At 49.6% G+C, this 27,542-nt stretch overlaps 1 protein-coding gene and 1 non-coding gene across 5 annotated transcripts in view; both read right to left on the bottom strand.

Annotated features, from left to right (window-relative positions):
* Positions 1-14: 14 nt before the first annotated feature.
* The window catches only part of HNRNPUL1 (heterogeneous nuclear ribonucleoprotein U like 1), a 36,684-nt gene continuing 9,156 nt past the window's right edge, over positions 15-27,542 (bottom strand). For all 4 annotated transcript variants that reach the window (XM_040457160.1, XM_040457158.1, XM_040457159.1 and 1 more), the window contains exons 4-15: positions 26,473-26,546; positions 24,621-24,760; positions 22,650-22,749; positions 20,400-20,512; positions 15,072-15,338; positions 13,708-13,830; positions 13,475-13,603; positions 4,945-5,113; positions 4,056-4,340; positions 2,678-2,967; positions 1,195-1,386; positions 15-653 (exon numbers count right to left, since the gene is read on the bottom strand). In XM_040457160.1, coding sequence (XP_040313094.1) covers positions 537-653; positions 1,195-1,386; positions 2,678-2,967; positions 4,056-4,340; positions 4,945-5,113; positions 13,475-13,603; positions 13,708-13,830; positions 15,072-15,338; positions 20,400-20,512; positions 22,650-22,749; positions 24,621-24,760; positions 26,473-26,546 — 1,999 coding nt within the window. In that variant the 3' untranslated portion in view covers positions 15-536. The remainder of the gene's footprint in view (positions 654-1,194; positions 1,387-2,677; positions 2,968-4,055; positions 4,341-4,944; positions 5,114-13,474; positions 13,604-13,707; positions 13,831-15,071; positions 15,339-20,399; positions 20,513-22,649; positions 22,750-24,620; positions 24,761-26,472; positions 26,547-27,542) is intronic.
* LOC121019066 (U6 spliceosomal RNA) lies at positions 5,810-5,912 on the bottom strand. The gene has a single exon (XR_005785429.1). It is a non-coding gene; the product is annotated as a U6 spliceosomal RNA (small nuclear RNA).

Genomic DNA, 27,542 nt, shown 5'->3' with positions numbered 1-27,542 from the left:
CCTCCGCATTTTACTTTTTAAACTTGTGGGTTTTTTTTTTTTTAAGTTTTTGATTTTTTTTTTTTTTTTTTAAATCCTGAAAAGTAGACAGTAAAACAGCTCCTGGAAGAATTTACAACCAACTGCATGAGGGTGTGGGAAGCTGAGGGGGCTGGAGCAGGACTGGGACAGATGAGCAGAAGGGGCCCTCCCTCAGCCACTGCAGCCTCACTGTTTGACCAAGGGGGGGGGGGGGGTCTTCAGTCAAAAAGGAGGAGGGGAGGAGGAAGAAGAGAAGAAGGGGAGGAAGAAGAGAAGAAGGGGAGGAAGAAGGGGACAAACAGAAAATAAAAGGTCACTGTTGCCTGTTTGAATCCAGAGAAAAATGCCCGGCCCTGTGTTGGGGAAGAAGCCCCTCAGAGGGGAGGCAGTGGGCTGAAAGGAGGCAGCCCTGGGATGACCCGTCCCCCAGCACCACAGGACCCAGTGGGGGTAGACGAGGGGGCCGAGGTGGGCGCTGGTGGAGGAAGCCGGCAGGGGCCTCCAGAGCACACCGGCTACTGTGTGCTTGTGCCTCCCTGTGTGTTCCCGGAGTAGCTCCCGTAGTCGTAGTTCCCGTAGTATGGTGGCCACTGGCCCTGGTTCTGATAGTACTGGTTCCACTGCTGGGCATACTGGAGAGAGAGACCAAGAGCACCAGGTTGTCCTTACCCAGACCCACATTTGGCTCCTGCCTTGACCCTACTCCCACCCAGGGCAGAGATGGGTCCCCTGAGAGAGAAATCAAGGCACCTTGGGAGGACAAGTGGTTGACCTGATGCCACGTGGATGGACAGTCAGGGACTAAAGCCCAGACCTCCTGGCTTGCCAACCTAATGTCCTTTCAGGTACAGCCAGATAGCCATATTCAAAACACTTACTAATAGCTATGATGGCCTAGCACCAACCCAGGGGTGTGGACACTGGCCATGGTGCTGAAGCAGGATTTGAAGGCCCCTGCTTTGTAGTTTGCTTGCTGCACTGGGAGGGGAGGTTCAGATCAGGTATTCAGCAGCTGGTACGTAAGTGTCCACCAAATGGAATGGCTACATCAGACAAATACTGGCCTGAGGCCAGCCCATCTTTTTAGGAATAAATACAGACTCCAGTCCAGGCCCCTGGAAGTCTCTTTAGCACACCCTCCCCCCACCCCCATAGCCTGAGTCTGGCACCTACCTGCTGATACTGGTTATAGCTGGGCTGAGGATAGGTCTGTGCGGTGGGGGGCGGCGGTGGGGTATAGGGAGCCGGGTTGTAGCCGCCATAGCTCCCATAGTTGTAGGCAGGCGGTGGTGGAGGTGGAGGTGGAGGGGCTGTGTAGCCCTGGCTGTACCCTCCCTGGTTGTACGGTGGCTGGCTGTAACTCGGCTGGAAAACGGGGGGAAAAATCAGGGTTCTGTGAAATAGCTCAGCTGGGATGGAGGAAGGGCCTTTGTAAGCAGTGGGCCCACAAAGGAACTTCCTTGGTGGAGGTTGTCTGAGGGCTGAGGAAACGGGTCGGCTCTGGGACATGGCAGGACAGGGTGGGATGTAAGGCTGTGTTCTGCAGTCTCCTGGCTCTAAGACCCTGGGGGAGCAAGGCGCACAGCATCTCTTGAAATTCCACTGCTTTTTCCCCTTCAGACTGCTTTGTATATTCAGTAAGCTTGAGCACTCAATAAGTAGTGGCAGTTGCTTTGGGAAGGTTGGCTGAGAGCAACTGTAGTAGCAATTTCCCAGGTGCTTCCCAAATCCAGGCTCTATCGTTAACCCATCTAATCCCCCCATCAAATCTGAGAGGCGGGTTCCATTAGTGGCATTTTACAGAGAAGGAAGCTGACACTCAAGGAGGTGAAACAACCGGGCCCAAGTCACACAGTAAGAAGTGGTGGAGCTGGGAGTTAAGCTCTGGTCTGTCTAGTTCCAGAGCTTTCCCCACAAAGCTATAATGCCACCCATCCCTCACAACAAACCTCAGAAGTGAGTTCTATAAACAACTCTAGCCTTTTATGAAGAATATGAGGTCCGGAGAGGTGAAACATTTATGTAAGGTTACAGAACTAAGACGTGGGGCGGGGGCTTGAACTCGTGCCTGCCCAAATCCCATTCTAGGAAATATTCTGGTTAAAGCAGGACTAGGAGCCATTCACCAATGTCTCTTGGCAGCTGTTCCCAGGCCTGGCATGTGGAAGGCGCTCAGGAAATGGCTGCGGACAGCTCTGGGTGACAGGCCTGTGCATACCAGAGTCCGAGCACCAGCTTGTGGAGAGTTGGAACTGAGCTAGGAGCTGCTCCAGAGTGAAACTCTCAGGGCACAGGGCGAGACCTCCCAACCTTAGGGCCTGTCTCAGTACGTTAGAGATAAGGGGGTCAGTCCCTTCCAGCCTCGGCAAAGGGCAGCTCCGATCAAGTGCTTTCTTGGGGATTCAGTAGAGGCCAGCGACACAACCCAGAAAAATTTACTTGCTGGAGCATTCAACACTTATAGCACACCACCCTGACAGGTGGGGTGAGGGGGAAAAACAAGAAGTTCCCAATTTATCTGGGTCTGGAAGGAGTATCTAGGGTCCATCCAGTCAAAAGCACTGCCAGGAAGAAGGGCAGGGCTGGAGGGAAGAGTGGAGACCCGCGGCTGGAGCACGGGACCACAATCGCTGCCCCGTACATGTTATGTTCTCACCTGTGGAGGGCTGTAGCTGCTGACAGTGGGGGTGCTGGTACTGGCGCTCGAGCCAGGGATGTTGCTATTCTTGTTGTAGCTGCTGGCCCCTGGTGGGTTCCGAGCGGGGCTGTAGCTGGGTGGTGGCGGCGGCTGTTGCGGTGGAGGCTGCGGTGGCGGGGGCTGCTGTGGTGGTGGCTGTTGCTGGGGAGCCCGGTTGTAGCTGCCTCGGTTGTTGGAATTGTTGTTATCCCGGTTGTTGTTACCCCAGCGGTTCTGGTTGTAGCCACCACCTCCGCTGCGGTTGAAACCTGCATTGGAGAAGCCAGGTGGGAGGTCTCGTCATTCTGAACTTGGGACCCTCAGGAGCTGGGCTCCACTCTGGGTTTCCCCAGACCCCTGGGCACGTCCCCCATACAGCCCTGATAACTCAGTCTTCACTGTCTGCTGACAGGTTTGTCCTGCCCACTGGACTGTGAGCTCGTGACCAGGGCTGTTTTGGTTTCTACTGTGTCCCCAGCATCTTGATAGCTATTGAACAAATCAGAGAAGGTCAGGAAGAGGGATGCTAAATATTGAGGACAGTCCTCTTCAGGCTGGGTCAAATGGGCCATCTCTCCTGAGCCCTTGACCAGCTGCTGCTGGGCCCAGAACCCTTCCCCTGTCAACTTCCACAGGTCTCTGGACCTCAGCCTAGACATTGCTATCTTGGGAGGCCTTTCCTGAGCCTGGCTCCCTCACAGGCTGGATCTGGTGTCACCCAAGCTCACAGTAACCCTGGGCTCTGCCATTCAGTGCAGAATCCTTCTGTACTGTCAGCACAGGGTGATGTGTCTGTCCAGGTCATGGCTGTGTCCCCAGAACCATCTAGCACAACACTGAAACAGTTGGGTATGCTAGTTAAATCATGATCATACACTTTACCTCAGAGACAGCAGAACTTAAGATAGAAAACTTGGGCACTGGACCACCTGCTCCCAGCTCTGGATTTAGCTGGGAGAAACTTGGGCAAATTAACCTAAGCCCATTTTTCTATTTGTTTGAATACTAAACCGCGAAAACAGTCCTAACGTTTGCCTTGTGCCTGAGCTGGAAGGCAGGACCGGCAGTAAACTCGGCCTGGCCCCTCTTCTTACGGAGCTCATGGTCAGATGGAAGGTTGGACTCGTAAAAATGACAGAGGGTGACCTACAAACGGGCATGGGCTTCAGAAGCAATCCCCAGGAGAAGCAGGACAGTGGGAATTTCCCTGTGGCCCCAGAGTTTGATCACCTTGGTTCTCCACCAGAATTCAGCCCACAGCTGGTGCTAGGGAAAATTCATCTGCTGATTGAATAAGCAATCACCAACCCTGACCCGGGAGCCAAGAGCGGAGAGAGCTCTGCTTGAGATGTCTCACCTCCTCGGTAGTTGCCTCCTCCACCACTGCCTCCTCCTCGGTTCTGGAAGCCTCCTCGGTTGCCCCCTGGTGGGCCTCTGTTGTCATAGCGCTGGAAACCACCACCGCCCCCACGGCCCCGAAATCCACCACCACCTCGGTTGTCAAAGCGCTTTTCAGGGGGTGGCCCGGCCTTGCGACCTTCTTCGTTGTATTGCCTCACCAGTTTGTCTGCTTCTTCCCGCTGCAGCTCAATGAACAGCACCTCATCCAGGAAGTCCCCAACGTCTGGTAACGTGAAGTTGGCTAGGAGGAAGGCAGGGCCCCGGAGGGAGCAGGGAGAGGGAGGTCAGCACCTCCCAAGGTCTAGTCCCCTACACCCCCAGGACACTGGCCGGCCAGAAGGGAGATGGCAGAGGCATGAATAGTGAGTGACAGAAGTGAGAAAGGGTCTTAACCTCTCTGACAATGATCAGGAGTTAATAAAGACTCTCCTGTCCCTTTTCTGAAGAGGTGGCTACAAGCCCCACCAAATATAAACACTCCCTCCAGCCTCCCCAGGGAGTGGGCCAGAGACGTGGAATCACCATCCTTGTTTCTACACAGGAGCAGAATGAAGCTTGCTCAGTCACCCCACCAGTGGGTGCCAGAGGCAGGAGATGTGCAGGTCTCAGCGTTTCCCACCACGTGTCCTCTCCCTCATCCTGCCCCAGCCCCATCTAGTCTAAACCATGCTGTGAGAGATGTCAGCAGCTCTTCCATTCACAGGTGCACTAGACAGGGAAGGGCAAAATGGGAGCAAGGAAAGAATGGACAAGATCAAAAGAGGAATAAGCAAGGAGCTGGGGAGGAAAGGACGATGGAAGGCGCTTTTCTCCTAAGGACCCTGCTGTGCTGGCTTATCTCCTACCTTTCATTTCTAGGACCGCGTGATCTGGGACATCCTTCCCCTCCTCATCAGTTCGCTTTATAGTCCGGTCTTTTAGGTCCTCATCAGTGGGACAAATTACAATAGCTTTGCGCTGGAAGCCTTCAAATGGTCTCATTTTTCGTCTCTGGGCTGACCCATAAACATTTGTCTAGGGGTAGGAAACAGAAGAGGCAAGAGATGGTACGTTACGAGTTGGGTTTTTTCCTATCAGGTATTCTGTGGGCCAGGAATTGAGAAAAGGATACTAGCTCTAAGCAAACAAAACAAAACAAACTCAGGAAACTGTGCTTTTTTTGTTAAGATTCTTGAGCCCATTCTGAGAAATTGGCTTTGGGAAAGTGGCTGCTGACAGTCACAGGACAAGGGGTACCTACACTTGGGCTTTTAACTCCTATTTGTTCTTGGTATGCATTTTACGCCCTACCCCTCCCCACCCCCAATTCTAAAAGTAACACCTGCTCACGATAAAACTGTCAGAGTACAAGGATAAAGTTTAGAGTAAGAATAATCCCTTCATCCGCTTACTGCCAGTCCTACTTCCCAGAGATGGCCTGTACTGAATTTATGTATTTCCAGGAAGATCTGTGTGATTTTTTTTCTTAAAGCACCGACTTTGAGACCTGGTGGAAAAATCTTATAGGTACACAACGAAAAGTGTTCATGTTTAAAATGCAGGGTGCACGGGTGGCTCAGTCGGTTAAGTGTCGCACTCTTGATTTTGGGTTAGGTCATGACCTCACAGTTCATGGGATGGAGCCTGCCTGGGATTCTCTCTCCCTCTCTCTTTACCCCTTCCCTGAGCTTGCTCTCTCCCCTCCTTTTCTCTCTCTCTCATAAAAAATAATAAAATATGCAACGCTTCACAAACATGTCATCCTTGAGCAGGGGCCATGCTCACCTTCTCTGTGTCGTTCCAATTTTAGTGTGTGTGCTGCCAAAGTGAGCACCGATCTGTGTGATTTTTAACACAAGTGGAATCATGCTACATACTCTCCTGAAGGCTTTTTTCACTTAATGTTTCTTTAACCTTTTTTCTGTGTCAGTGTTCACTTTTAATGGCTCCATAATATTTACACAGTGGTTGCCATAATTAACCACCCCCTTTTGACTGCCGTGTGGACTGTTTTCATTCCCTCAGTCCCTCTCTAAAACATCAGTCTCATCCACAGGCTTTTACCCAGAGCCTGACGAGGCAGCAGCCCATGCTTTTCACAAGTGGTTTTGCTGCTAACATTTTGTTCTCTTCGTCTGGGCGGTGTGCAGTGTGCACTGGGCACAAAGTGGGTCTCTAGAAAACACTTGATTGAGAGCAGCAGTGACCATTAGCTTCCATTTACTGAAAACCAACTACATGCCAGGCCCTTTGGGACTGGGGCCCAGACCTGGGAGATTCAGCCTGCACACCCAAACCTTCTGGATGCTACTCCAAAAAACAAAAACAAAAACAAAAACAAAAACAAAAAAAAAAAAAGCAGGCCCACCCCCACTAAGGAACCCCCAAACCCCATTCTCTAGAAGTGGGGCCCAGGCACCTATACGGGTATCCACCCTATCCAAACTCAGACACTCAACAGCTCTGGAGTAACGAGGAATAACTGCATTTAAACAACTTCTAATGGCTTTGACAGGGACTCAAGGGAGAAGCTACAGAGGTGAAGAGTCTGTAAGGGGCATGCACCAGTGGACACAAAAATATGGCATTTTGAAGACACAGCCTGGCAAGGTGGAAAAACCCTAGTGCGGCCAGTAACTAGCTCTGGCCAGCCCTTATGCAGTTGCCTCATCTGTAAAACAGGGATGAGAAGCTGCCCTCCTAGAACTGGTGAAGACTGAGCGGAAAAGGACCACAAAGCAACCGTCCAAACACGAGGAACTCCTAGAGTGGGGTTATGAGACAGCCTCCAGAGTGGGAGCATCTTGACAGAGGCAAGCAGTGTGTGGGGTGGACCTGGTCAGGTCACACCTGCATGGCCCTGGGTGAAAAACTCTGGCTTACTTGTCTGTAAAATCAACGTACTGCGTATTTCATGAGTCTGAGTCTCAAGCCCTGAAAGGGGAAAAGAGTATGAATGTCATACAGTCGTTATTAAGACAATAGAAGTTCATGTGAGTAAAAGCCCTTGATTAGCCCAGGGCCTGGCTCACAGCCAACACTGAACAAACGGGAAGCACGGCTGTTATGGCTATTATTGTGGAGGGGGTGTGTGCCATGGATATTCTCGCTGTTAAAATGTGAATGCAAAGCAACCCAGGCCAGGGGAGGATCAAGCTACAGTGACATCCCATCAGAAGGGCAGGGACAGTGAGATGGGACAGGGAGAACACAGGCTTTGGGGAAGAAGCTTGGGGTTGAAATCCCAGCTGTGCCTTCTACTATTTGTGAGGCTGTAGACAAGTCACCTAATTAGCCTGCCTCTCAAATTTCTTCATCTGAAAGACAGGGATCATATCACCCTCCTCTTGGCTCTGTTGAGGAGTTGCAGATGTGAAAACGTCTGGCATGTGGCAGGGAGGGGGCAGGAAAAGTTCCAAGTCAACACACACAGGGTGGGTCTGAAAATATAGCCAACAGGACTGACACTGTCCTTGGAGAGGCTTCCTAATGGAAAGGACCAAGGAAAGTTAAATTAAAAAAAAAAAAAAAAGAAAAAGTCACAAGAGATCCTCTCCCAAGACACAAGGAACAGGAAGCTGGGCTGTGGGTCACCCAGAGCCCAGGGACCCCAGAGCACATTTGCTGAAAGATCTGGGCTGTGGGTGTAGCTGTTCTCACCAACCAGACCCCCAGCCCTAACACACACTAGGCAGGGATGTTCCTCCCTGTTCCCCAGGGAAAATGTTCCACCCTTCAAGGAGGGGCAGGAGGACACTCAGGCTGGGACCTGGGACCAGCCCAAGGAGAGGCCTTGGGCCACAAATGGTTAAGAGGCACATCAGGTTAGAGGAAAGGTCCCTCTCTCCACTGCTCTTCCTGGACTCATTCCTAAAGGCAAAGCAGAAAGTGGCATCTGATCATAGCAAGATAGAATTTGGCCTCCTCTAGCTAAATAATGAGGTTTTTCTCCTGGCACAAAGGCCAGAGTGAATAGGTGCCAGTGGGACTGTGGCCCTAGATCATTCTACGGACAACCCATTCCATGTTCTTGCTCTTAAGAAGCGATCCTATTTTGACTGCCTCGAACCCCAAGGACATGGATAAACACCACCTGGAGGTTTCCCAAGGGGCAGATGGGGGGCAGAGGCTCGTCCCTGCACCTTCTGGGGATAGGAGGGGTGGGGGCGGAGCAGAACCAACTCATAAATAGCTGGCCCCTGTCGGGGGAAGTGGCTAGACTTGGAGGGATGGCTCCTCAGACACTCTGGAACGGAGGTGCTGAGAACACACTTGGCGAGTGTTTTCAAGACTGCCTGTCCCTCCCCCTTAGTCCTGGGCTTGGGGAAGGGAAGTGCCTGAACCAGGCCAGTAGAAATGCAAATGCCTGGCTTCCAGGAGGAAAGGGAGTTAGCTGCTGGTGGCTGTTGCTACAGCAAACACAGTGAGGTCAGGGCCCCTGAGCCGGCCCAGCACTGCTACGGTCACTAGGGGCTGCTGGTGGCTGTTGCTAGGAGACCAGCACAACAGCTAGGTCAGCTTTTCCAGCTGTGTGGGATCCCTCTGTCCAGCTCCTGCTTCTCCCAGTCCCACCCTGCTTGAAGATGCTGACTCTACGAAGGTCTGGGGCTATGTTTCTTGCCTCCCTGTCCCCAGCTATCCCCAATCCCCAGCCATATGGGCCGAAGGACAGGAACTGGGTTCCTCAAAGAAGCTAAGTGGATAGCTCTAGTGTATGACAGCCTGAGGGAGTGAGGGAGAAACACAGTGGGCTCCCAGCCTGAGTTCTGTGAGAGTCCCACTGTCCCCTGTCCAGAGCTCAGCGGGGTCAGGCTGGCAGTGACAGAAACATGGCTGGACTCGTGGAGCAAATTTAAAGCTGGTGACAAGAGTTCACTCTGGGCTCAGGGAGGTGAATCCAGTGGAAGGAACCACATATGTAGGAAGAGAATTTGTTGGGAGTGTCAACAATGACACAGGCTGAGGCTCTGGGGATGGGAAGGTGAAGAGAAACCCCTCCCTCTCCAACACCTGCCAACAATAGGCGGTTAACTTTGGGCCTCTAATCTCAGCCCTAGGTTTGTGTTTCAGGAGAAGGCATGGCGCTTGTCAACAGGGACACAAAGTGGGACTAGAACCACATGTTCTGACGACTGAGGCAGGGCTGGCAATGTGGTCACCTCCAGCGCGGTTTCTGATTACTGCCTGGCCTGGCTCTGAGCTGTTAGAGCCCTGAGGGAACTCCTAGCCTGCAGTCCTCAACTCTGGGGTGGTTTAGGGCCCTCACACATGGCCCTGCAGAGGCCTTCTCAAAAGCCTCCAGGAGAGCTCCTGTGGTGGGTCAGGGGCAGGCCAGGCAGCATCTCATTCCAAACGCTTTCCACCGGTAAGAGAGGCCCCCAGAGACCACGTGAAGCAATGTGGCTTCCAACTTCTCTTTCTCCCTTGCTCTTCAGCCTTTTACCAGTCAAGCAAAGCTAGCCATGTCCCTCTCCCCACCACCCTCAGGGCAAAGTCTCAACTCCTTTTATCATCATCCATGTCCTGGCTAGGCACCCCACCTCCAGAAAGCTTTCCTAATTTTCCACCAAGGCTCCCACCATTCTTGGCTGTGACTTTCTGGGAAGTCAGCAGTGACCTGTTCTACCAGTAAACTGACCAAATAACTTCAAATAGGTTCTTTTCCCTGATGAGGCCTAAGCTTCCCCTTTGGTCCATCTACTTTTTTTTCCCCTCCCCAGATGTCCCACATGATCTCAAGAGGACTCAAGTAATCATGGAATGTAGGTCCAGGCCCCAACACACCTGAGAGCTTGTGCTCAATGAGATACATCCTGGGGTAGGGGCTGGGATCCTGACCGAAGGCAGAATCCTGGCTCACACAATTTCTTTCTCCTTCCCTCTCAAGGACTAGCATTTCTGAGGCCAACCTAAGTAACAGGAGAGCCACATGGAGGGAGGTCTGAACACTAAGGAAAAATCAGAGAGAAAAGGGAAAAAGAGCCTTGAGCTGAGATCCTGGGATTGTAGGGACATGGCCTGCATTACTGTCTCTGCTTTGGGAGGTCTATCTAGCTCAGGAGACAGCTGTTCATCAACTTATCCTCATTGTCAAAGCTGGTGGAGTGGGAAGTGCCAGCATCTGGCCAGGGGTCTGCTGTGAATCTTGTATCATACCCCCAGGATTTTCTGGAACCCACTTTTGGGGCTTAAGCCAAAAAGACAGATCAAACCACTGACTTTAGACCTCTTCCCAGGCCTGAGTAACCTATAGCTTCAGACCCCAAGTCAATCCTACGATCTGTGGTTAATCCAAGAACACTCTTCTCCCTCCTTCGGAGTTCAGGTTATTTTGTCTCCCTGCTGGCCTAGATCACTTGGCCTGACCTGCAGGTCCCCCCTACCAGGACGCCAGAAGCCCTGAAGAGCACAGGTGCACCCAGTACTGCCCTGGATCCTGTCCCTGAACAAGCCAGCACAAGCTGAGAAGGCTAAGCCGTTCTATGCCTGGCTGAGGTGCGAGGGCTTGACTTCCAGAGAGAGCCCATTTTGAAATGTTGAACACGGATGTTAAGACCATCTACCACTATGACTATAATCCTTCTCCACCGGGCTACATATCTGAAATAGGTTTCACAGTTAATTTAACCAGCAAACTGAGAAAAAGATAGGCAGGGAATACTTGCTGGGGTGTCCAAACAAGGAATCCTCAAGGTGTTAAAACACCACTGCTCTCACACCTTTTAGGACCCAGTCCCACTGGGGCCTAGTCAGACTACAATTTCAAAATGCCCTGACAAAAAGAATGGGGCAAAATGAGGCTTGTTTAAAAAACAAACTCTGGGGCACCTGGGTGGCTCAGTCGGTTGAGCAGCCGACTTCGGCTCAGGTCATGATCTCGCGGTCAGTGATTTCAAGCCCCGCGTCGGGCTCTGTGCTGACAGCTCAGAGCCTGGAGCCTGTTTCAGATTCTGTGTCTCCCTCTCTCTGACCCTCCCCCGTTCATGCTCTGTCTCTCTCTGTCTCAAAAATAAATAAACATTAAAAAAAAAAATTAAAAAAAACAAAACAAAACAACTCTTAGGGTGCCTGGGTGGCTGTCTGTTGAGCATCTGACTCTTGATTTCGGTTCGGGTCACAATCTCACGGTCTGTGGGATCAAGCCCCTTGTTGGACTCTGCGCCAACAGCACGGATTGGGATTTTCTCTCTCCCACGCTCTCTGCTCCTCCCCTGCTCACGCTCTCTCTCTCTCAAAATAAATGAATAAACATGAAAAAAAAGAAAGAAAAAAAGAAAGAAAGAAAAGGAAGTCTTTAAAGGGGGAGAAAGCTGGCTATATGCATCGGTAATGGGGCTGAGCTGGGGGAATAACGCTGGGTGGCTCCTGGACTATCTTGTGCTCAACTGTTTTGCTTTTTTCTTTTTTTCATTAACCCAATTAGTACTTTACAAATGTGAGTCTTCAGGGCTCAATCCTATGGTCTCGGTGTTTGTCACTGGATGAAAGTGCACCTTTTCAGCTCCACCTTCCAGAATAGCAACACTCAGAGCGAATCTCACATCTCCACTATCACAGAGTAGTGCCAGAGGTGTGGCACGGCTTTGACCAACTTTTAGTTTTTGTAGCATGGCTGTTTCATCAGCAAGCCAAATTTCTACTCTTGACACCTAACTGCTTGGCAAGATCCTTTAAATAAATTTGTCTATCATAAAGATCACTGATCTTAAAGACTGATCATAAAGATCAGTCAATAGCTTTTTTCTTTTTGTCTTTAAGAACTAATTTCTTACCATGAGCTCTCTCTTTTTCTATGTTGGCTAGGAGGCCTCATTTCTTCCACTGTAAACATCAGCTTACTGGTTTATTATGAAAAACTCGGGAGCAGCCCGATGGAAGAGATGCAGAGGGCAAGGTACAGGGAAGGGGCACGGAGCCACTCTCCCCAAATCTCCATGTGTCCCCTGACCTGGGAGCTCCCGCTCAATTGTTTTGTAGAAGATGTCACTCCTATGCAAAGCCAACCTGGTTCCCTGGAGATTCCAACCACCTTTCTGACAAGCCAGCGCCACCACCAGCTCCACCGTCATCAGGACCCTTTGAACTCACAGTAACCAAAGTACCCAGGGCTACATGAATGGTAAGGCTGCCAGGGTGGGGGTACTACTTGGGTTACGTATTTGCACTCAGAGATTTTAAAGAAAGGGCAAATGCAAGGTGGAAGGGAACAGAGGCTTGTTCATAGATCCCCACGTATAGGATTTGCTACTTGAAAAAGTCTGCAGGGGGGCGCCTGGGTGGCTCAGTAGGTTGAGTGTCCGACTTCAGCTCAGGTCACGATCTCACAGCTCATGGGTTCAAGCTCTGCATCGGGCTCTGTGCTGACCACTCGGAGCCTGGAGCCTGCTTCGGATTCTGTGTCTTCCTCTCTCTCTGCCCCTAACCCACTCACATTCTCTGTCTCTCAAAAATAAATAAACATTAAAAAAAAAAAATTAAAAAACAACCACAACACTTATTTAAAAAAAAGAAACAAAAGAAAAAGCCTTCAGGGCAGTGTCAAGAATGATGTCTCATAGGTGGTAAACGTGAGGAACTCATTACTCTGAGACAGGGACCCTTAACCATGTTTGGGTCACTCATACTTTTGAGAATGCTAACAGCCATGGAGGATCTTCCTATCCTAACTCAAAACTGTCCAGTTGTTGTTTTAAAATACATATCTGAGCCTGCATACAAAATTATGATTTAATTTCAAAGGTTCCTAGACCTTCTGATGCTAAGAACCTTCCTCTTAATTGAAATGGCAGGTAGGAAATATGTGATTTAGAAAAAAAGAAAATACATGACTTAAATATGTATCCCATAGTCATAAAAACATGCTAAGAGAAGCCGGGACATACCTATTCTGTAGGGTAATTAACAACAATTTCCAGCGATCACATGCCAGACCATGTGTCAGATGGGTACCATTATATGATCTCTATTTTATAGACCACAACACTGAGATTTGGAGGATGAGGTCAGCCACCCACAGGCACGCAGCTAGGAAGAGGCAGAGCTCGGATTCAAGCCCATGTTTGTCCATTTCAGAAATCTACCTCCCTTCCATTTGGCTAAATAGCTGCAGAAGCTGTACTGGTGAGCTGCTGAGAGCCTGAGCTACATCTGGACCATGGCCCCAGGCCCCACCCACAGACCGGGCTCAGAGAACTATGCTGAGTCTGGCACTGTGTCATCATGTATGGCTGACTCCCTGACCAGCACTACAGTCCAAGAGCATTATGCAGGAAAAAAAGAAAAAAGAAAAAAGAAAAAAAAGAAAAAAAAAAAAAAAAAAAAGGACCAGAGGAGAATTCCCAGGTACCCAACAGGCCCCTTCCTTTTTCTGGGGCCTGACGCTCAACCAGTGAGTACCTGATCTAGAATATAGTTGCGTTTCTTGCGGGCGGCGATCTGAATGAGGCGGTTGAGGCACTGGGTGGCCTGCTGGATCAGGACGTCCCAGCGGCCGGCATAGTTCCGTTGCCGGCGTAGGCCCATTACCTGTGGACAGAGGGTGGTGAAGGGGTGGGTGGTCCTGGCTGCAGGGCAGCACTTGGGGGGGGGGGGTGGGAGATGAATATGGAGAGACCGGGAACCATCCTTACCCGCATTTTATCCATGATGGCATTGGTACCCAGGATGTTGTACTTCTTGGAGGGGTTGGAGGCTGCATGTTTGATGGCCCACGTGGTCTTACCGGCAGCGGGCAGGCCCACCATCATCAGAATCTACAAGAATGGGACAAAGCGGGGCACTGAAGCAGTAGCAGTGGGTGGCATGGCAGCCGGGCACCACCCTCACTCACTGGTGACCTCGAGGGTGAGTCTAAGCCTCATGGCTGCCTCTGGAAAATAGAAGCAATGAGAGCGTCTACCTCACAGCGTTGCTGCTGGGATCCAAAGACATGAGGTGTGTCAGGCTCTTAACAGAGGGCCTGGCATGGGGCGAGCACAAAATGAAGTGCTGTTATCATGATTATTTACACTTTGCTAGACAGGATGAAGTGGCCTCTGGCAGGAAAAAGCCCAGGGAGGGCGATGCACTGGGCATGGTACACGTAGTGGGCACAACAAGTGGGTACAACCTTCCTGGAGTCTGAGACGGGAACAGACTAACACCCATGACGACAAGCATGGTACTTATTTAGTAGTACATTTAGAATTTGGCAAACACTAGATACAACCTAAACGCCCAACAAGAGGGGGAATGATGAGTTTTTAAGACCATTATAAGTGAGTTTAAAAAGAGGGGTTCATGTAGTAGGATAAAGCTCACAAAATAATGTTGAATGAAAGGGAGGATACCAAAATGCTTATGCTTTAAGTTCTCAATTATAAGTGTGTGTGTATAAACCAGGCACCTAGCATAGCAAAAAGGATAGCATAAACTTGAAAACTTTAACAGTAAACTTATTTGCAAACAGTGGAATTACGGGGAACTAACCTTTATGTTTAGTTTTTTAGAATAAACATCAAATCACTTATGTATCTAGTAAAACATTATCTTGAGAGCAAAGCTCACCAGTACAGCTTTTGCAGCCTCATCACCCCCAAGATCAGTTGTCATTTTTGTTCTTAGCCTTGGCAGCGTTAGGGGATGGAACCGCACAACCTCCTTCAAGAATGCACTCACCAGAAGTGCCTTCACATCCCTGTCTGCTGGGAGGAAAGCCTCCTTTTCCAAGATCCTGACCTCACTGATGGAGCAGTGTGGATGGAGCCATGACAACTTTTTTGGGGAACCTTTCCAAGATTTTGGTCTCTCACCCCAGCCCCTCCCTCTTCCAGGCCACACCCACCCCCTCACCACTGTCTCCCAGCCTTGGGAAGCCTGGAGGAAGAGGCCCCAGGTGTCTCCCTCAGTGAGGCTGTGCCACTTTCACCACCCCACTGCAGGGTCTCCCTTCTGCCTTGGCAGCAATGTGACTCTGGAGAAGCGGCCTCCAATTCAGTCTTCCGGGCCCACTCACCTCACACTCTGCCTTGCTCTTTGGTCCCACAGTGCCCCGGATCCGCTCGCTCAGGGGAAGGTGCTGGATAAAGGTGAAGCCTGGGAGGACGGAACAGTAGGGCTCTGCCCTCTGCCCGAAGTTGAACTCCACCGCACAATTCTTCACCAGGACGTGAGGGTAGAGGGCCTGACCTCCCAAGGCTTCCTTCTGGATTCGGAAGGCAATGCCCATCCACTTCCCATTCTTGGTGAAGGAAAGTTCCACATCATTTCCACATTCAAAGTCCTAGGAGACAAAGCCAAAGGAAGATAACTGCCAATGTTCAGCTTAAGGCATTGGGAGCCAAAGCTGAGCGGGAGCAGATGTAGGGAGAGGAAACTCAGCTTCCTTCCCACATCTAAGTGCATCCCTCCCCCAACACAGATACACGAGGCATCACCAAAAAACAGCTGCGAAGGTGTGGCCAAAGCCTTCCTTGCCCCAAACCCCAAGGCTGTGACATGTGTCATCGTAGGAAGTTCGTCTTGTGCCTAGCCTCAGACAAAAATGAAGGAAAAGGGGAGTCTGTCCTCAAGCCCAGCAAGGGCAGTCTGTGGAGAGAACAGATGGAAAGAAAGCCCCACAGCAGGGCCTTCTGAGTCAAGCCCAGCTCTACAAACGTGTGCATTTGTTTGTTCGCCACACACCACACATCCTCCAGCTCCTGCTCTTCCCGGTGCGGGTGCCCGTGGTGCTCTGGGCCTGACAGAGCTCAGGGCCTAGCAGGGAATCAGACCGTTTGGTGAGGGCACCTATTCAAGAGCAGGATTCTCTGAGGAGAGGACTTGTAAGCCAAGTCCTGGACAAGAAGTGGAAACGAGCCAAGTCTGCGGTGGGAGGAGTGAGTCCTAAAGAGAGGTGGTGTTTGTGTATGAATCAGGTGGTGAGGGCACAAAGGGTCAGCCCGGCTGTAGCAGGACAGATGAGGGAGAAGTAACTTCAGGTACAGCTGGAGGGCCAGGCGAAGACCGTATTTGTTCATTCAACAACTATTTACAGAGTTCCTGCCAAGTGGCTGGAGTGCAGTGGTTAAGGCCGTTTAGGAAGGCAGACTGCTTCAGCTCTGCTATTCACTCACTGTGTGACCTTGAGGTTTCATCTGCAGTTTCCTTATCAAACAAGGGAGCCATCCTAAGATTCTATGTTGCAAAGGGCTGTTCTGAGGACTAAGGAGGTTGCTGGGAGCGATCAGTCCAAGACACCAGGCACTTCGCTGGGCTGCAGTGGTGGGGAGGAGACACGGTCCCTGCCCTTAGCATAGCAAGGGGCTCTCTGTCACCTCAGGAATTTGGACTTCATGTTGATGGCAGAGCAGAACCCCTGACTTGTTTCCAACAAGGGAGTGGCATGGTCAAAGCTGTTTCAGAAAGATCACTTTGGGTGCACGGTAAAGGTTTACATTTAAGGGAGACTCAAAACTTGGGATCACGGGGCACCTGGGTGGCTCAGTCGGTTGAGCGTCTGACTTCGGCTCAGGTCATGATCTCACAGCTTGTGAGTTCAGGCCCCGCATCGGGCTCTGTGCTAACAGCTTAGACCCAGGAGCCTGCTTTGAATTCTGTGTCTCCCTCTCTCTCTGCCCCTAACCCACTCGCATTCTGTCTCTGTCTCTCTCAAAAGTTAAAAAAACAAAGACAAACAAAAAAAACCTTGGGATCAGATGGCAGACTAAACCAAAGTAAGTACAAGGTCGGATTCCTGATATAAAAGCACAAGACATGGTATTCTTTCCCTCTTGAATGGGGAGACCGCCTTGGGACTCGTCCTTTGAGAAGCAGCGAGAACTCCTTTCCCTAAGTGGCTTCCTCAACACCATTCTCAGTGACCACAGGACACAGCTCTATACAATCCTTATCTGCTCATTTTTAAGTGCCCACAGAGGTCAAGACCACGCAGGGCAGACACACAAACATCTGCCAAACTGAATCCTGCAGCAGGATCCCTGCTGTGTCTTCCCACCGGAGCCAGAGTGGCCCAGGTCATCTTTACTCTAACATGGAGATGAACATCCTGGGGGTCAGCCTTCCTTCTGGCCACCAGCTTCACTAGGGGAACTCACCATATTGTACAGAAACCAGCACCCTCAAATGATGAATCCACCACCAATGGGGCCATCTGTCCAAGAGGCAAGTGTGGTCGTGTCACTCCTGCTAGAACACCCTGGTGCCCGTCCAGGGTCTCAAACCTCAAGGTCATCACACCTGGTGTTATTCAGAGCCCACCAGTTCTGCAGCCTCATCTCTCACATCTCGTGTCGTCCCCAGGGCTCCAAGTACAACATTCCTTACGGTTCTACCGTTCTCTCTGCCTGGCAGCCATTCTGTCCTGTTTTGTGAAGGCTGAGAACTTGAGATCTAATGCTAATGTGCTCCCCCGGGTTCCCTCAGGTCACTGCATTTTCATATCTGCTCCAACCCCTCACCCTTTAAAAAAGTTATGGCACCATTTGAAAAAAGAAAAACTGCACACAGAATCTTTAATATCGAAGTTGAGGGGTACCTGGTTGAATGACTTAGTTGTAGTCAAGAGTCAAGGCCTATAGTTCCAAACTGCCACATGCTCACAGAACCTCACACTTGGATGGGACAGAGTCTGGCAGATGCTGCCACACACCGATGACATGTTAAAATTCTACAACCTCTTTGGAGTGCAGTCTCGGTGGCAGCCATCAAAATTTAAAAATACACCCCTGACCCAGAAATTACACTTTCAGGAATAAACACTGCAGGTAGATTCCTACCAGAATGCAAAGATTTATGTGCAAATCACCCACCCCAGCACTGCCAGCTGTGCTCCAAGGGGAAGTGGGAGAGACTACAGAACGGAGAAGATCCATGTATAGAAATACAAAAAGATCCCCAAGATGCTCTGGTACACGGGAAAAGGACAGGCTGTCACCGCACCATGGACTCTCCTGGTGAATAGCTTTCTGGTCCATGAACAGGACACTGGCTAAATAAGCGCAGGGTAAATTGATGCCTGCATCAGAAGACTAGGCCGCCACCAAATAAAACAGGGAGAAACTAACCAAATGTCTGCTGGTTGAGAATGGTAGATCCACACAATGAAAAAACACCCTGCTGAAACCCCTTTCACCACATGTGAAAAAACAAAGTCTTCTAGGTAGTGATACGAAAAAAGTTCTAAGATAAATAAGCAAAAACCAATGCAGGATGACATGTATGATATACCACCTTTTGTGTAAAAGAAGAAATACGACAATCATCTTTCTTGTATTAGGCACCAGCGGGTTCCTGTACAGGGAGGGTAAACGTGAATGAACAACGGGCAGAGAGGGCAGGTCTGAAGACAACTTTACACACAAATCTTTTGATATATATCTCTTAATATCTTTGGGAACCACAGGAATTCATTAACTATTCAAAAATGTTTTCAGAGGCACCCGGGTGGCTCAGTTGGTTAAGCATCTGACTCTTGGTTTTGGCTCAGGTCATGATCTCACAGTTCATGGGTTCGAGCCCCATATCAGGCTCTGTGCTGCTGGTGTGGGGCCAGCTTGGGATTCTCTCTCCCTCTCTGTCTGCCCCTCCCCCACTCACTCTCTCTCCCTCTCTCAAAATAAATAATAAAAAACTTTTTTAAAAGTTTTTAATTGAGCCAGATCTATATTCTCTGTGCGGAGAGGAAAAGAGAGCCAAGATTTACTGTTAAATGGGGGGAAAGAAGCAAGGTTTAGAGTAGTTTGTAGCATTTAAACATGGTTAATTTTTGTTTAAGAAAACATGTTTTTTTTTATTAAAAAGAGAATGAAGTCACAAAAGATAGAAGACTGGGAAACTGTTTCAAACTTAAAAGGCCTAACAAGAGAATACAATCCATGATCCTGGACTGGATCCTGGACCAGGAACAAAATTGCTGTAAAGGATATTGTTGGGACAACAGACGAAATTTAAGTGTGGACTGTGGAGTAGATAATGGCATTACATCAGCATTAAATTTGACAACCGTACTGTGGTGGATACAGCAGCTTTATTCTTAGGAAATGCACGCTGAAGAGTTAAGGACTAAAGACATAATGCTGGCACCCCACTTTCAAAGGGGTCAGATGCATATCATACACACATACATGTATATTTGAAAACTGGTCAAAGTAAATCGGCAAATGTTAGAATCTGGGCAAGGCTGAGCTTTCTTAGGGCTTTTCTTTAAGTCAGAAATTTCTCTTAAAGTAACACTGAAGGAAAAAAGAAAGAAAGAGTACATGTGTACACACGAGAGGGAGGAAGGGAGAACAGACTAAGAGGAAGTGCCCGGGGGGCCACCCCAGCTGGTGCCTCACCTGACACACTTTACCACATCTAGAACTCCTACTGAAACACTGTTGAGTGGTATTTACTGTGCACTTACTATGCTCCAAGCATCATTAGGAGTGCTGCTAACAGGTTGGCTTAATGAGCCCACACAGAGTTCTGAGGTAGGTGTGAAGTTCCTTATGGAGAGCACGCTGCCATGCAGGGAGGCTGCTGCCCGGGGCTGTGAGCAGGCGAGCAGGAGCCGGGTCTAGGGAGTCTGGCCTGAGCCAGCAGCACCATCAAGTGTCAGTCACTGTTGTCAGTGGACAGCAGGGTTGGAGAGCAGTGCAGCCAGCCTATCTCGTTTTATTTTGCATGCACCCCTGCCCTTCTAGAAGACTGCACTGTAGGAAGCCGGTTCAACCAGCATGAAGTGAAAGGAGAGGTTCTGGGATGAGATGATGCCACAGTGGGGCAAGAGCCAATAGCAAAGGCTATTGAGCAGCAGAGCAAGACAAGAAATCCCTGGGTTTGTTTAGAAAACGTCCCTCTGAGGGGCTCCTGGGTGGCTCAGGCGGTTTAGCATCCAACTTTGGCTCAGGTCACGGTCCATGAGTTTGAGCTCGCGACAGGCTCTGTGCTGACAGCTCAGAGCCTGGAGCCTGTTTCTGATTCTGTGTCTCCCTCTCTCTCTCTCTCCCTCTCCCCCACTCACACTGTCTCTCAAAAATAAATAAACATTAAAAAAATTTTTAGAAAATGTCCCTCTGGTATCTGGGATTGGAGGAAGGCTGTGCACACCTGATGTCCCCAAACCTCTCCAGGGTGCCATCTGACAGCTTCGTGCGAAAGACCAGAGGGGGCAGAATGGCAGAATTTTGCACAAAATGACAGTCAACGTTCCAGTCTGGTAAAGAAAGACAAAGAGCCATAGCAAAAGAGGCTGGACATGAGGCGGACAATCACCAGAGGTATTCTGGGAACGAAGTCTGCAAGTCCAGCTGACAAGACCAACGTTTGGTTCTGCCAACCCCCACGGGCTGCCAGCACTCACCGCAAAGCAGCCAATCACATCATTCTCTGCAAACTTGTCTCCATAGTTCTCGAACCGGCTGTTGGTGGACTTCTTCCCAGTGCCTCCGTAGCCATAGGAGAACGGCTCTTCACCTGATGGAAGAAACGGGCAAAGGCAGATTAAACCCGCCATGGTCACTACGTCTGCCACATACTTCTAAAGAAAAAAAAAGTCAGTTTCATTACTAGTTTCACTAAACAGTTGCTTTTGTGGGGAAAGTGAGGAAGGTTCTGCTGAAAGGAAGGACCTCATCATGCAGAACTCTGAGGGCCTGAAGGGTTGAGGGGTGGAATCTGGGAGTGGGAGCTGAACTGAACTGCACAAAGAGAAGGAGAATCTGAAAAGAGGGAGGAGGGAGAGAGGAAGAAGGCAGGCTGTACACAGAGAAGAGACCTTTCAAGTGGCACTCACATTCAGTCAAGTATTACTAATGGCATCAATTTTTGGTGTCAGCGCGTCTGGGGCAGAAATCAGGAACGGGGCTGGGTTTTGCTTCTGGAGACTGTGAGGTCTAACCGTTAGGAAAGGTGCTGGATCTCCTCAGGCCACAGAACCAGGGGCTGAAGCAGTGTGAGATTCCAAGGGCCCTGCCTGACACCTGGGTTGTACAGACCCTTGGCCAGGAAACCAAGGAACATTCTACCAGAAAAGAAGGTGCCAACAGACGTGAATTCTGGGCCCAGCTCTTCTGTACACCAGCTGTTGGCCTTGGACAACTGACCATTCTGGGCTCTGGATCTTTACCTGTACCACCTCCCCACTACTGACATACAAAAACAGAGACAAAGATAAAATAGGAGCCTGAAATAAAGGGTGTGAACATCTATCAAAATGAAACTGTCCACTCCTTTTGACCTAGCATTTCTACTATAAGGATCAGGCTTACGTGAACAATCAGATCATACACGTGGACAACTCAAGAGTTTACCAGCAAAAAATTGCAATCAACTTAACAGATCTACACATCACCTAAGGAAAATGATGCAGTGGTCAGAAAGCTGTACTTATTTAAGGGGCGGTCGGGGTCAGTCGGTCAAGCGTCCAACTCTTGATTTTGGCTCAGGTCATGATCTCAGGGTTCATGAGTTTGAGCTCCGCGTCAGGGTCTGTGCCAACAGCGGGGAGCCTACTTGGGATTCTCTCACCCTCTCTCTCTGCACCTGTCCTGCTCATTCATGCATGCATTTCGTGCATTCTCTCTCAAAATAAATAAACATTGTTAAAAAAAAAAAAAGTTATACCTATCTATAAAAACATGCCCAGCATACACTAAGTAGGAAAAAGAAATCAGGCCACAAAACGGTATGCATAGTGTGACCCAGTTTGAGATATACAAAGAACAAAAGAATTATCCAGAAGACTGTAGATAAAAATGTTAATGTTGGCTGTTATCTCACAAGTTTAGGAGGATTTTCATTTTCCCCAACTTGTGTGGCCTGAATTGTTACAAAGAGCACACATTATTTTCATAATCAGAAGGTTTATATGACCAAAGCAGAAAATCTCAGCATTGGTCATGGAAATCACTCACTTGGGGCCACAATGTCACTGAGGCCTGGAGGCCTGTGAAAATTCAAAACCTCTCAATGAGCAGCCCCTGCCTCTCTGCCAACCAGCCACAATGCTCTCTGCTTCCCTTTTTACTCTGGGTCTGGCTCTGGACAGAAAACCCCAAACAGAACTTAACAGGGTTTGAGGAACTTATTTTCAGCATGGTTTGAAGACAGAAGACAACTGATCTTTTAAGAAAAGGATCAGCTCGGGGCGCCTGGGTGGCGCAGTCGGTTAAGCGTCCGACTTCAGCCAGGTCACGATCTCGCGGTCCGTGAGTTCGAGCCCCGCGTCGGGCTCTGGGCTGATGGCTCAGAGCCTGGAGCCTGTTTCCGATTCTGTGTCTCCCTCTCTCTCTGCCCCTCCCCCGTTCATGCTCTGTCTCTCTCTGTCCCAAAAATAAATAAACGTTGAAAAAAAAAAAAAAAGAAAAGGATCAGCTCTCTAAAGAGAACTTTGGACCATCTCCTAAAAGATGAAGACTAAATTTTCCATAGGAAAGCTAATAGGATTATGGTCCTTCCAGCTGAATCCTGTACGCCTAAAGACTGTGTGCTCCAGCCTAGGCTAGTCGTGTTCTGAGTCCCATGCTGGGAAGAGAAGCTTAGGAAGTTTGAGAATCCAGGAATAGAGACACATTGCTGTACTCTCTGGACTGCTAGGCTGACGTCCCCTTACCCAGCTGGGTGCTGCAGGAGTCCAGGGACCAGCCAATACGGACAACGTGTGGGTCGGGCTCTGTGGAAGGAAGGTGCTTCACGGAGATTTCCTCATTGATCTGGGGACCAAGAATAAGAAGGCTCAGAACTGGTGCCTAGAGGCTTGCAGGTTATAAGGCAACACAAGAGGGAAGAAGCACACAGGCATTAAAAATCAGCAATGGCTTTTGTTGCTGGGGAAAAGGTGTTTAAGTGCTCCGGAAGGCCTGTTGCGCTGAAAGGCTCAGGAAATTACAGGGCCACAGAGATAGGTATTTCAGAAGTACAGTTAATTTTAAATTTTAACACGCTACAGAGAAAACAGGGACTGTCATATTTAGTGTAGAAGGATAAACTGGCACAGTGTCTTTGGAGGGCAATTTAGCAACCTCTATCAAAACTGCAAATGCAGGGGCGCCTGGGTGGCTCAGTCGGTTGAATATCCAACTCTGGATTCTGGCTCAAGTCATGATCTCACATTTCGTGGGATCAAGCTCCACATTAGGTTCTGTGCTGTCAGAGCAGGGCTGCTTGGGATTCTCTGTCTCCCTTTCCCTGATCCTCCCCACGCTCTCTCTCTCAAAAATAAACTTAAAAAAAAACAAGGGGAGTGGGTGGGTGGGGACGCTGCAAATGCATCTACTCTATAACGCAGCAATTCAACTTCCAGTTAACCCTACAGATGCAATCAGAGGTGTATGTGTGAACACACAACACACACAGAAGAATATTCAGTGACACTGTTTATGTTAAAAACAACTCCAAAAACCCACCAACAAGACACTGGCCATGTTATGGCACATCCATGTCACAGAACAGATGAAGCGGTCAGAAAGAGTGAAGTAGGGTTGACGTACTGCTATGGAATATGTTGTCCAAAACACAGTATTAAGTAAGAAGCAGAAAGAATAAAAGGTGCCTTCTGATGTAACCTTAGAGGTTAGACTGCCTAACAACCGTATCTATGTTAGTCAGTGGTTTCTGTGAAGTTAACCTATTTTCTTGACTTTCGGATGCGCATTTTTCCATCTTGCTGTTCCAAAATCCAGACAGATCTTACAACTGATGTGGGAAGCAAGCACTCTGTCAGTTTAATCGGCAGCGTTTTTCTATGAGCAGCACATGAAACAGTACGCAACTCACAATCAACAGACTTAGTCAATCAGAAACGAGAACACTGGCAGCTTGCCCTGTTAAAAAACGGGATAACTGCCTATTTCAGGACGGTATGGTGAGAATTAATGGAGATACCCGCGCAAGGCACTTGGCATGTATCTAGCTTGTGCAAACGGTTCTGTAGATACTAATGGTCAGTTAAGTTTGGCTACCCAAAGGACACGCAAGAAATCACTAACGTGTAAGTGACCTCTGGAGGGTAGGACGGGCACTAGGGGGATCGGAGCCTAACTTCTGCTTTTTTTACCCTACACTCTCCTGTGCCATCTGAATTTCCATTGACCATGACTGTGTGCTTTTTTCATAAACAGAACCTGACCTGGACTATGGAGAGATGATGGTAGAGGATGGCCTGGTAGGTCCTGGTAGAGGATCAGCCCTGGTGGCAGGACCGAGCTTTGCCCAGCTCTCCTTCTACCCTCTCTAACTGGCAGGGTCCATGTCCACACTTTCTAGCTCATTTTTCTTCCAAACTACTCCTTTTCCCAGTTCGACAAACATGTCATACCTAATGAGGTTGGCTATATAATACGTGGGTCAAATCTCACTAAGGAAAAATTAGCTCAACAAAGCAATGTACAATTGGCTTGCTTTTCCGATGCGGTGTTTAGCGATGACAGTTCTCCTGAGTCCATCGTGCTTTTTTTTTGCTTGGACACACAGTCCAATTAAATCTCTTTTGCCATCGTGGCTCTGACCGAAGTGGCTGAGGACAGGCTAATTCCAAAGGACGGACCTGGTTTCTGTCCCTGACCCTTCTGTTGCTCCCACTCACCTTCATCTCAAAGCACACACGGCCCCTTCTGACTCCATAGCTGGCACGGGCTCCTGACCACAGGTAGGCAAAGCCTTCAATCGTGAGAGGGTAGCCACTACTCCGGTCTCGGGCCACCTTGAAGTGGAGGTCACAGTTATCTGTAGAGGAAAAAGCCAGGAGTTGGCTGGTGTTTTAAAGGTTCCCAAAAGACGCAGAGGCAAAGATAAGTTCCCTGAGAGTGTTAACCAGGAGTACACAAGCCGACGCATCATGAGGGTAGGTGCACGAGGAGCCAGCTGCACTGCCTAACCATTCTCCTGTTTGGGAGCAAGGCTCCAGACTATGCAAACGGGCCTCTGCACAGGATCAGCGCAGCCATTATGCATAGGAATTGTGTTCTTCACCTCGCTGGGTTCCAAGGATGGCCGTCAGGGGAACCCCCCCAAATTGTACACAAACGCACTTTACAGGGATGTACATTTGCTAGGGAGAGGATCCATATCCTCATCATGTTCAAGGGATTTAGCATTTTTAAAAAGGTGAATCCCACAGCCGCTCACTTTAACCATTTCTGTGTGCTAGCTCAGTTTGGGAGTCAGACTCCTGCTGCCAACAGCTGCACAAACATCTGACCCGGCTCCTCACTTGCCACCCAGGCACTGCTGTGCAGGTTCACCACAGGCTCCCACCTCCTCTGCGGGCCTTGGACTCTCCTGCTGTAGCTCTGACTCTTCCCACTCTTCAAGGAGCTGGTCAGGCCTCTAAGAAAGTCTTTCCTGACCACCCCATCCAGCAGGCTGGCTCTTTTCCCTCAAGGCTGAGAGTCATAGCCTGTACATTCCCCATCTGATCAGTTGCTGCTTCACTGATCACTGCCACCCAATATTAAAAAAAAAAAAAAAGTTTAGGGGCGCCTGGGTGGCGCAGTCGGTTAAGCGTCCGACTTCAGCCAGGTCACGATCTTGCGGTCTGTGAGTTTGAGCCCCGCGTCAGGCTCTGGGCTGATGGCTCAGAGCCTGGAGCCTGTTTCCGATTCTGTGTCTTCCTCTCTCTCTGCCCCTCCCCCGTTCATGCTCTGTCTTTCTCTGTCCCAAAAATAAATAAACGTTGAAAAAAAAAAAAAAAAGTTTAACTTTACTCTAGGTACACGGGCTTTGAGATCCTGTGATAGAACGGACTGTGTACAAGATATCTTTCTCTCTTCCAAAGTATGTAGGCGCTGCTCTAGAAGCACAAGCTGAGTAGAGAAATAGGTGACTTGCTGTGAAGTTTCTGCTCTGCTGAAAAGTACAGTGTTCTCAGACCTGATCGACTTCTTCCTAAAGTCAGATTTGCAGGTTCTACCACTGAGATCCAGTCTGAGGAGGGGCAGGACCTCTAGCACCATCACCCCTCGGGTTCAGATGCAGTTTAGGGGAAGCCACTTATCCAGCGGAAAGAAACTGGAGGACGGACAGCGAGGCAGGCCAGGTTAAGCCTCAGAGGACAAGGTGGCATTGGTTTCACCAGGAACGTGAGCAGCTGATGGAAACTGGGGAACTGGTTGTCAAAGAGTTAAGTTTCCCCAGGTGCACTCAGGTTCCCTTCCTGGTTAGACGACAAGCCCCTGGGCGTTCAGGGTTTTCCAGATTGCCCCTGCACCCATTCTGATGAGTGTCACTGAAAATCCTCTGAGGTATTAGGGCAGCATTATGCCTCCCTGAAGAGAAGATCAGAGAAACAGAATGATCCTGCCCAGGATCCCAGCTAGAGCTGGGAGGAGGTCTTCGGTCTCTGAACCAGCCACCTCACTCGAGAGCCTGGTTTCTCATATCCAACTTTCCCAATACTGACTGGAGAGTAGAATCAGATGGGCACCCCAAGGACTCACATGTGTCGATGGCAACAAGGGTGTCATCAAAGTCATCTTCATCCTCTTCAGCAGGAGGCTGAGGAGAGCGGCCCCTGTGTCAGAAAAAGGGGTTAAGTCACATGAGAACAGCTGGATGAGCACGGAGGAAGGGAAATGAAGGTTCTGTTGGAATTGACAAGTGGCCTCCAGACTGCTTCCTGGATTTTGATTTCTTCTCACGGAGGTTAGCAAAACAACTGTGCAACCCTACATCCTTGCAACGACAGCAAGGACTGTTAACTCCTAGGGTGAGGATGGAGACTACAGAGGGCACACTCTGCTCCAGAGGGCCAGCCTGTTCAAAGACAACTACTCTCTCACACTCCGAGATTCTGACCCATGCCCTGTGCATGTTGGGAGCTGCCTCCATGATGGACTCTTAGCGATGGGTGGCACAGTAGCCCAGAAGGGGCCGGGCCGGGGAGGGGGAATGTGCAAAGGCTCAGATAAAACCCAGTAATCACAATCTGCCCACATCTTCCTAAGACTCCACATCTGCAAGTATTGGAAATGACCCATTTTTTCAGTCTCTTTCCGTCAAGCGTCCTAAATTATGAATAAGACTCATCTCCTACCAAATCACTAAAAAGGGACTAATGTTAAAATACTGCTGGCTTCCAACTTACAGGAATAAAGGAAAGGCACAGAAGGATGGGGTCTAATGCCCAGGGTCCTGTCTGGAACAGTCTGGACCTTGTCGACCATGTGCCCAGATCAGGTACCCCTGGCCCATCTGGGAGGCTTCCCTCTGGTGGAATGCCCTTCTGGCCCTGCCAGTCTAGGGCTAAGGCAGAGCCCTGTACAAAGAAGGACCTCATCACACAGTAAGTTCATCTGAGAAAGCTTTCCCTGCCAGCCTCGAATCAGAGCAAGTATTTTTCCTCTGTTCCCCACAGGCAAGTACCCTAGGGCTCTGCTCAGTAGGAGGCATTGGGAGAAACTTGTAGGAGGTAGTTTCACATCCTGGCTTTGGTTGAAGCCAAGAGACCCAGACCCTGTCTTAGAGGGTCACAAGGCAGTGAGGGGATAGAATCCACCAGGTGGGAAAT

This window comes from Herpailurus yagouaroundi, unplaced genomic scaffold, assembly GCF_014898765.1.
Source record: "Herpailurus yagouaroundi ecotype Mexico unplaced genomic scaffold, PumYag 220, whole genome shotgun sequence".
In the NCBI taxonomy this organism is placed as follows: domain Eukaryota; kingdom Metazoa; phylum Chordata; class Mammalia; order Carnivora; family Felidae; genus Herpailurus; species Herpailurus yagouaroundi.
Note: the sequence above shows the minus strand (reverse complement) of the source record. Positions and strands in the feature narration are given on the sequence as shown.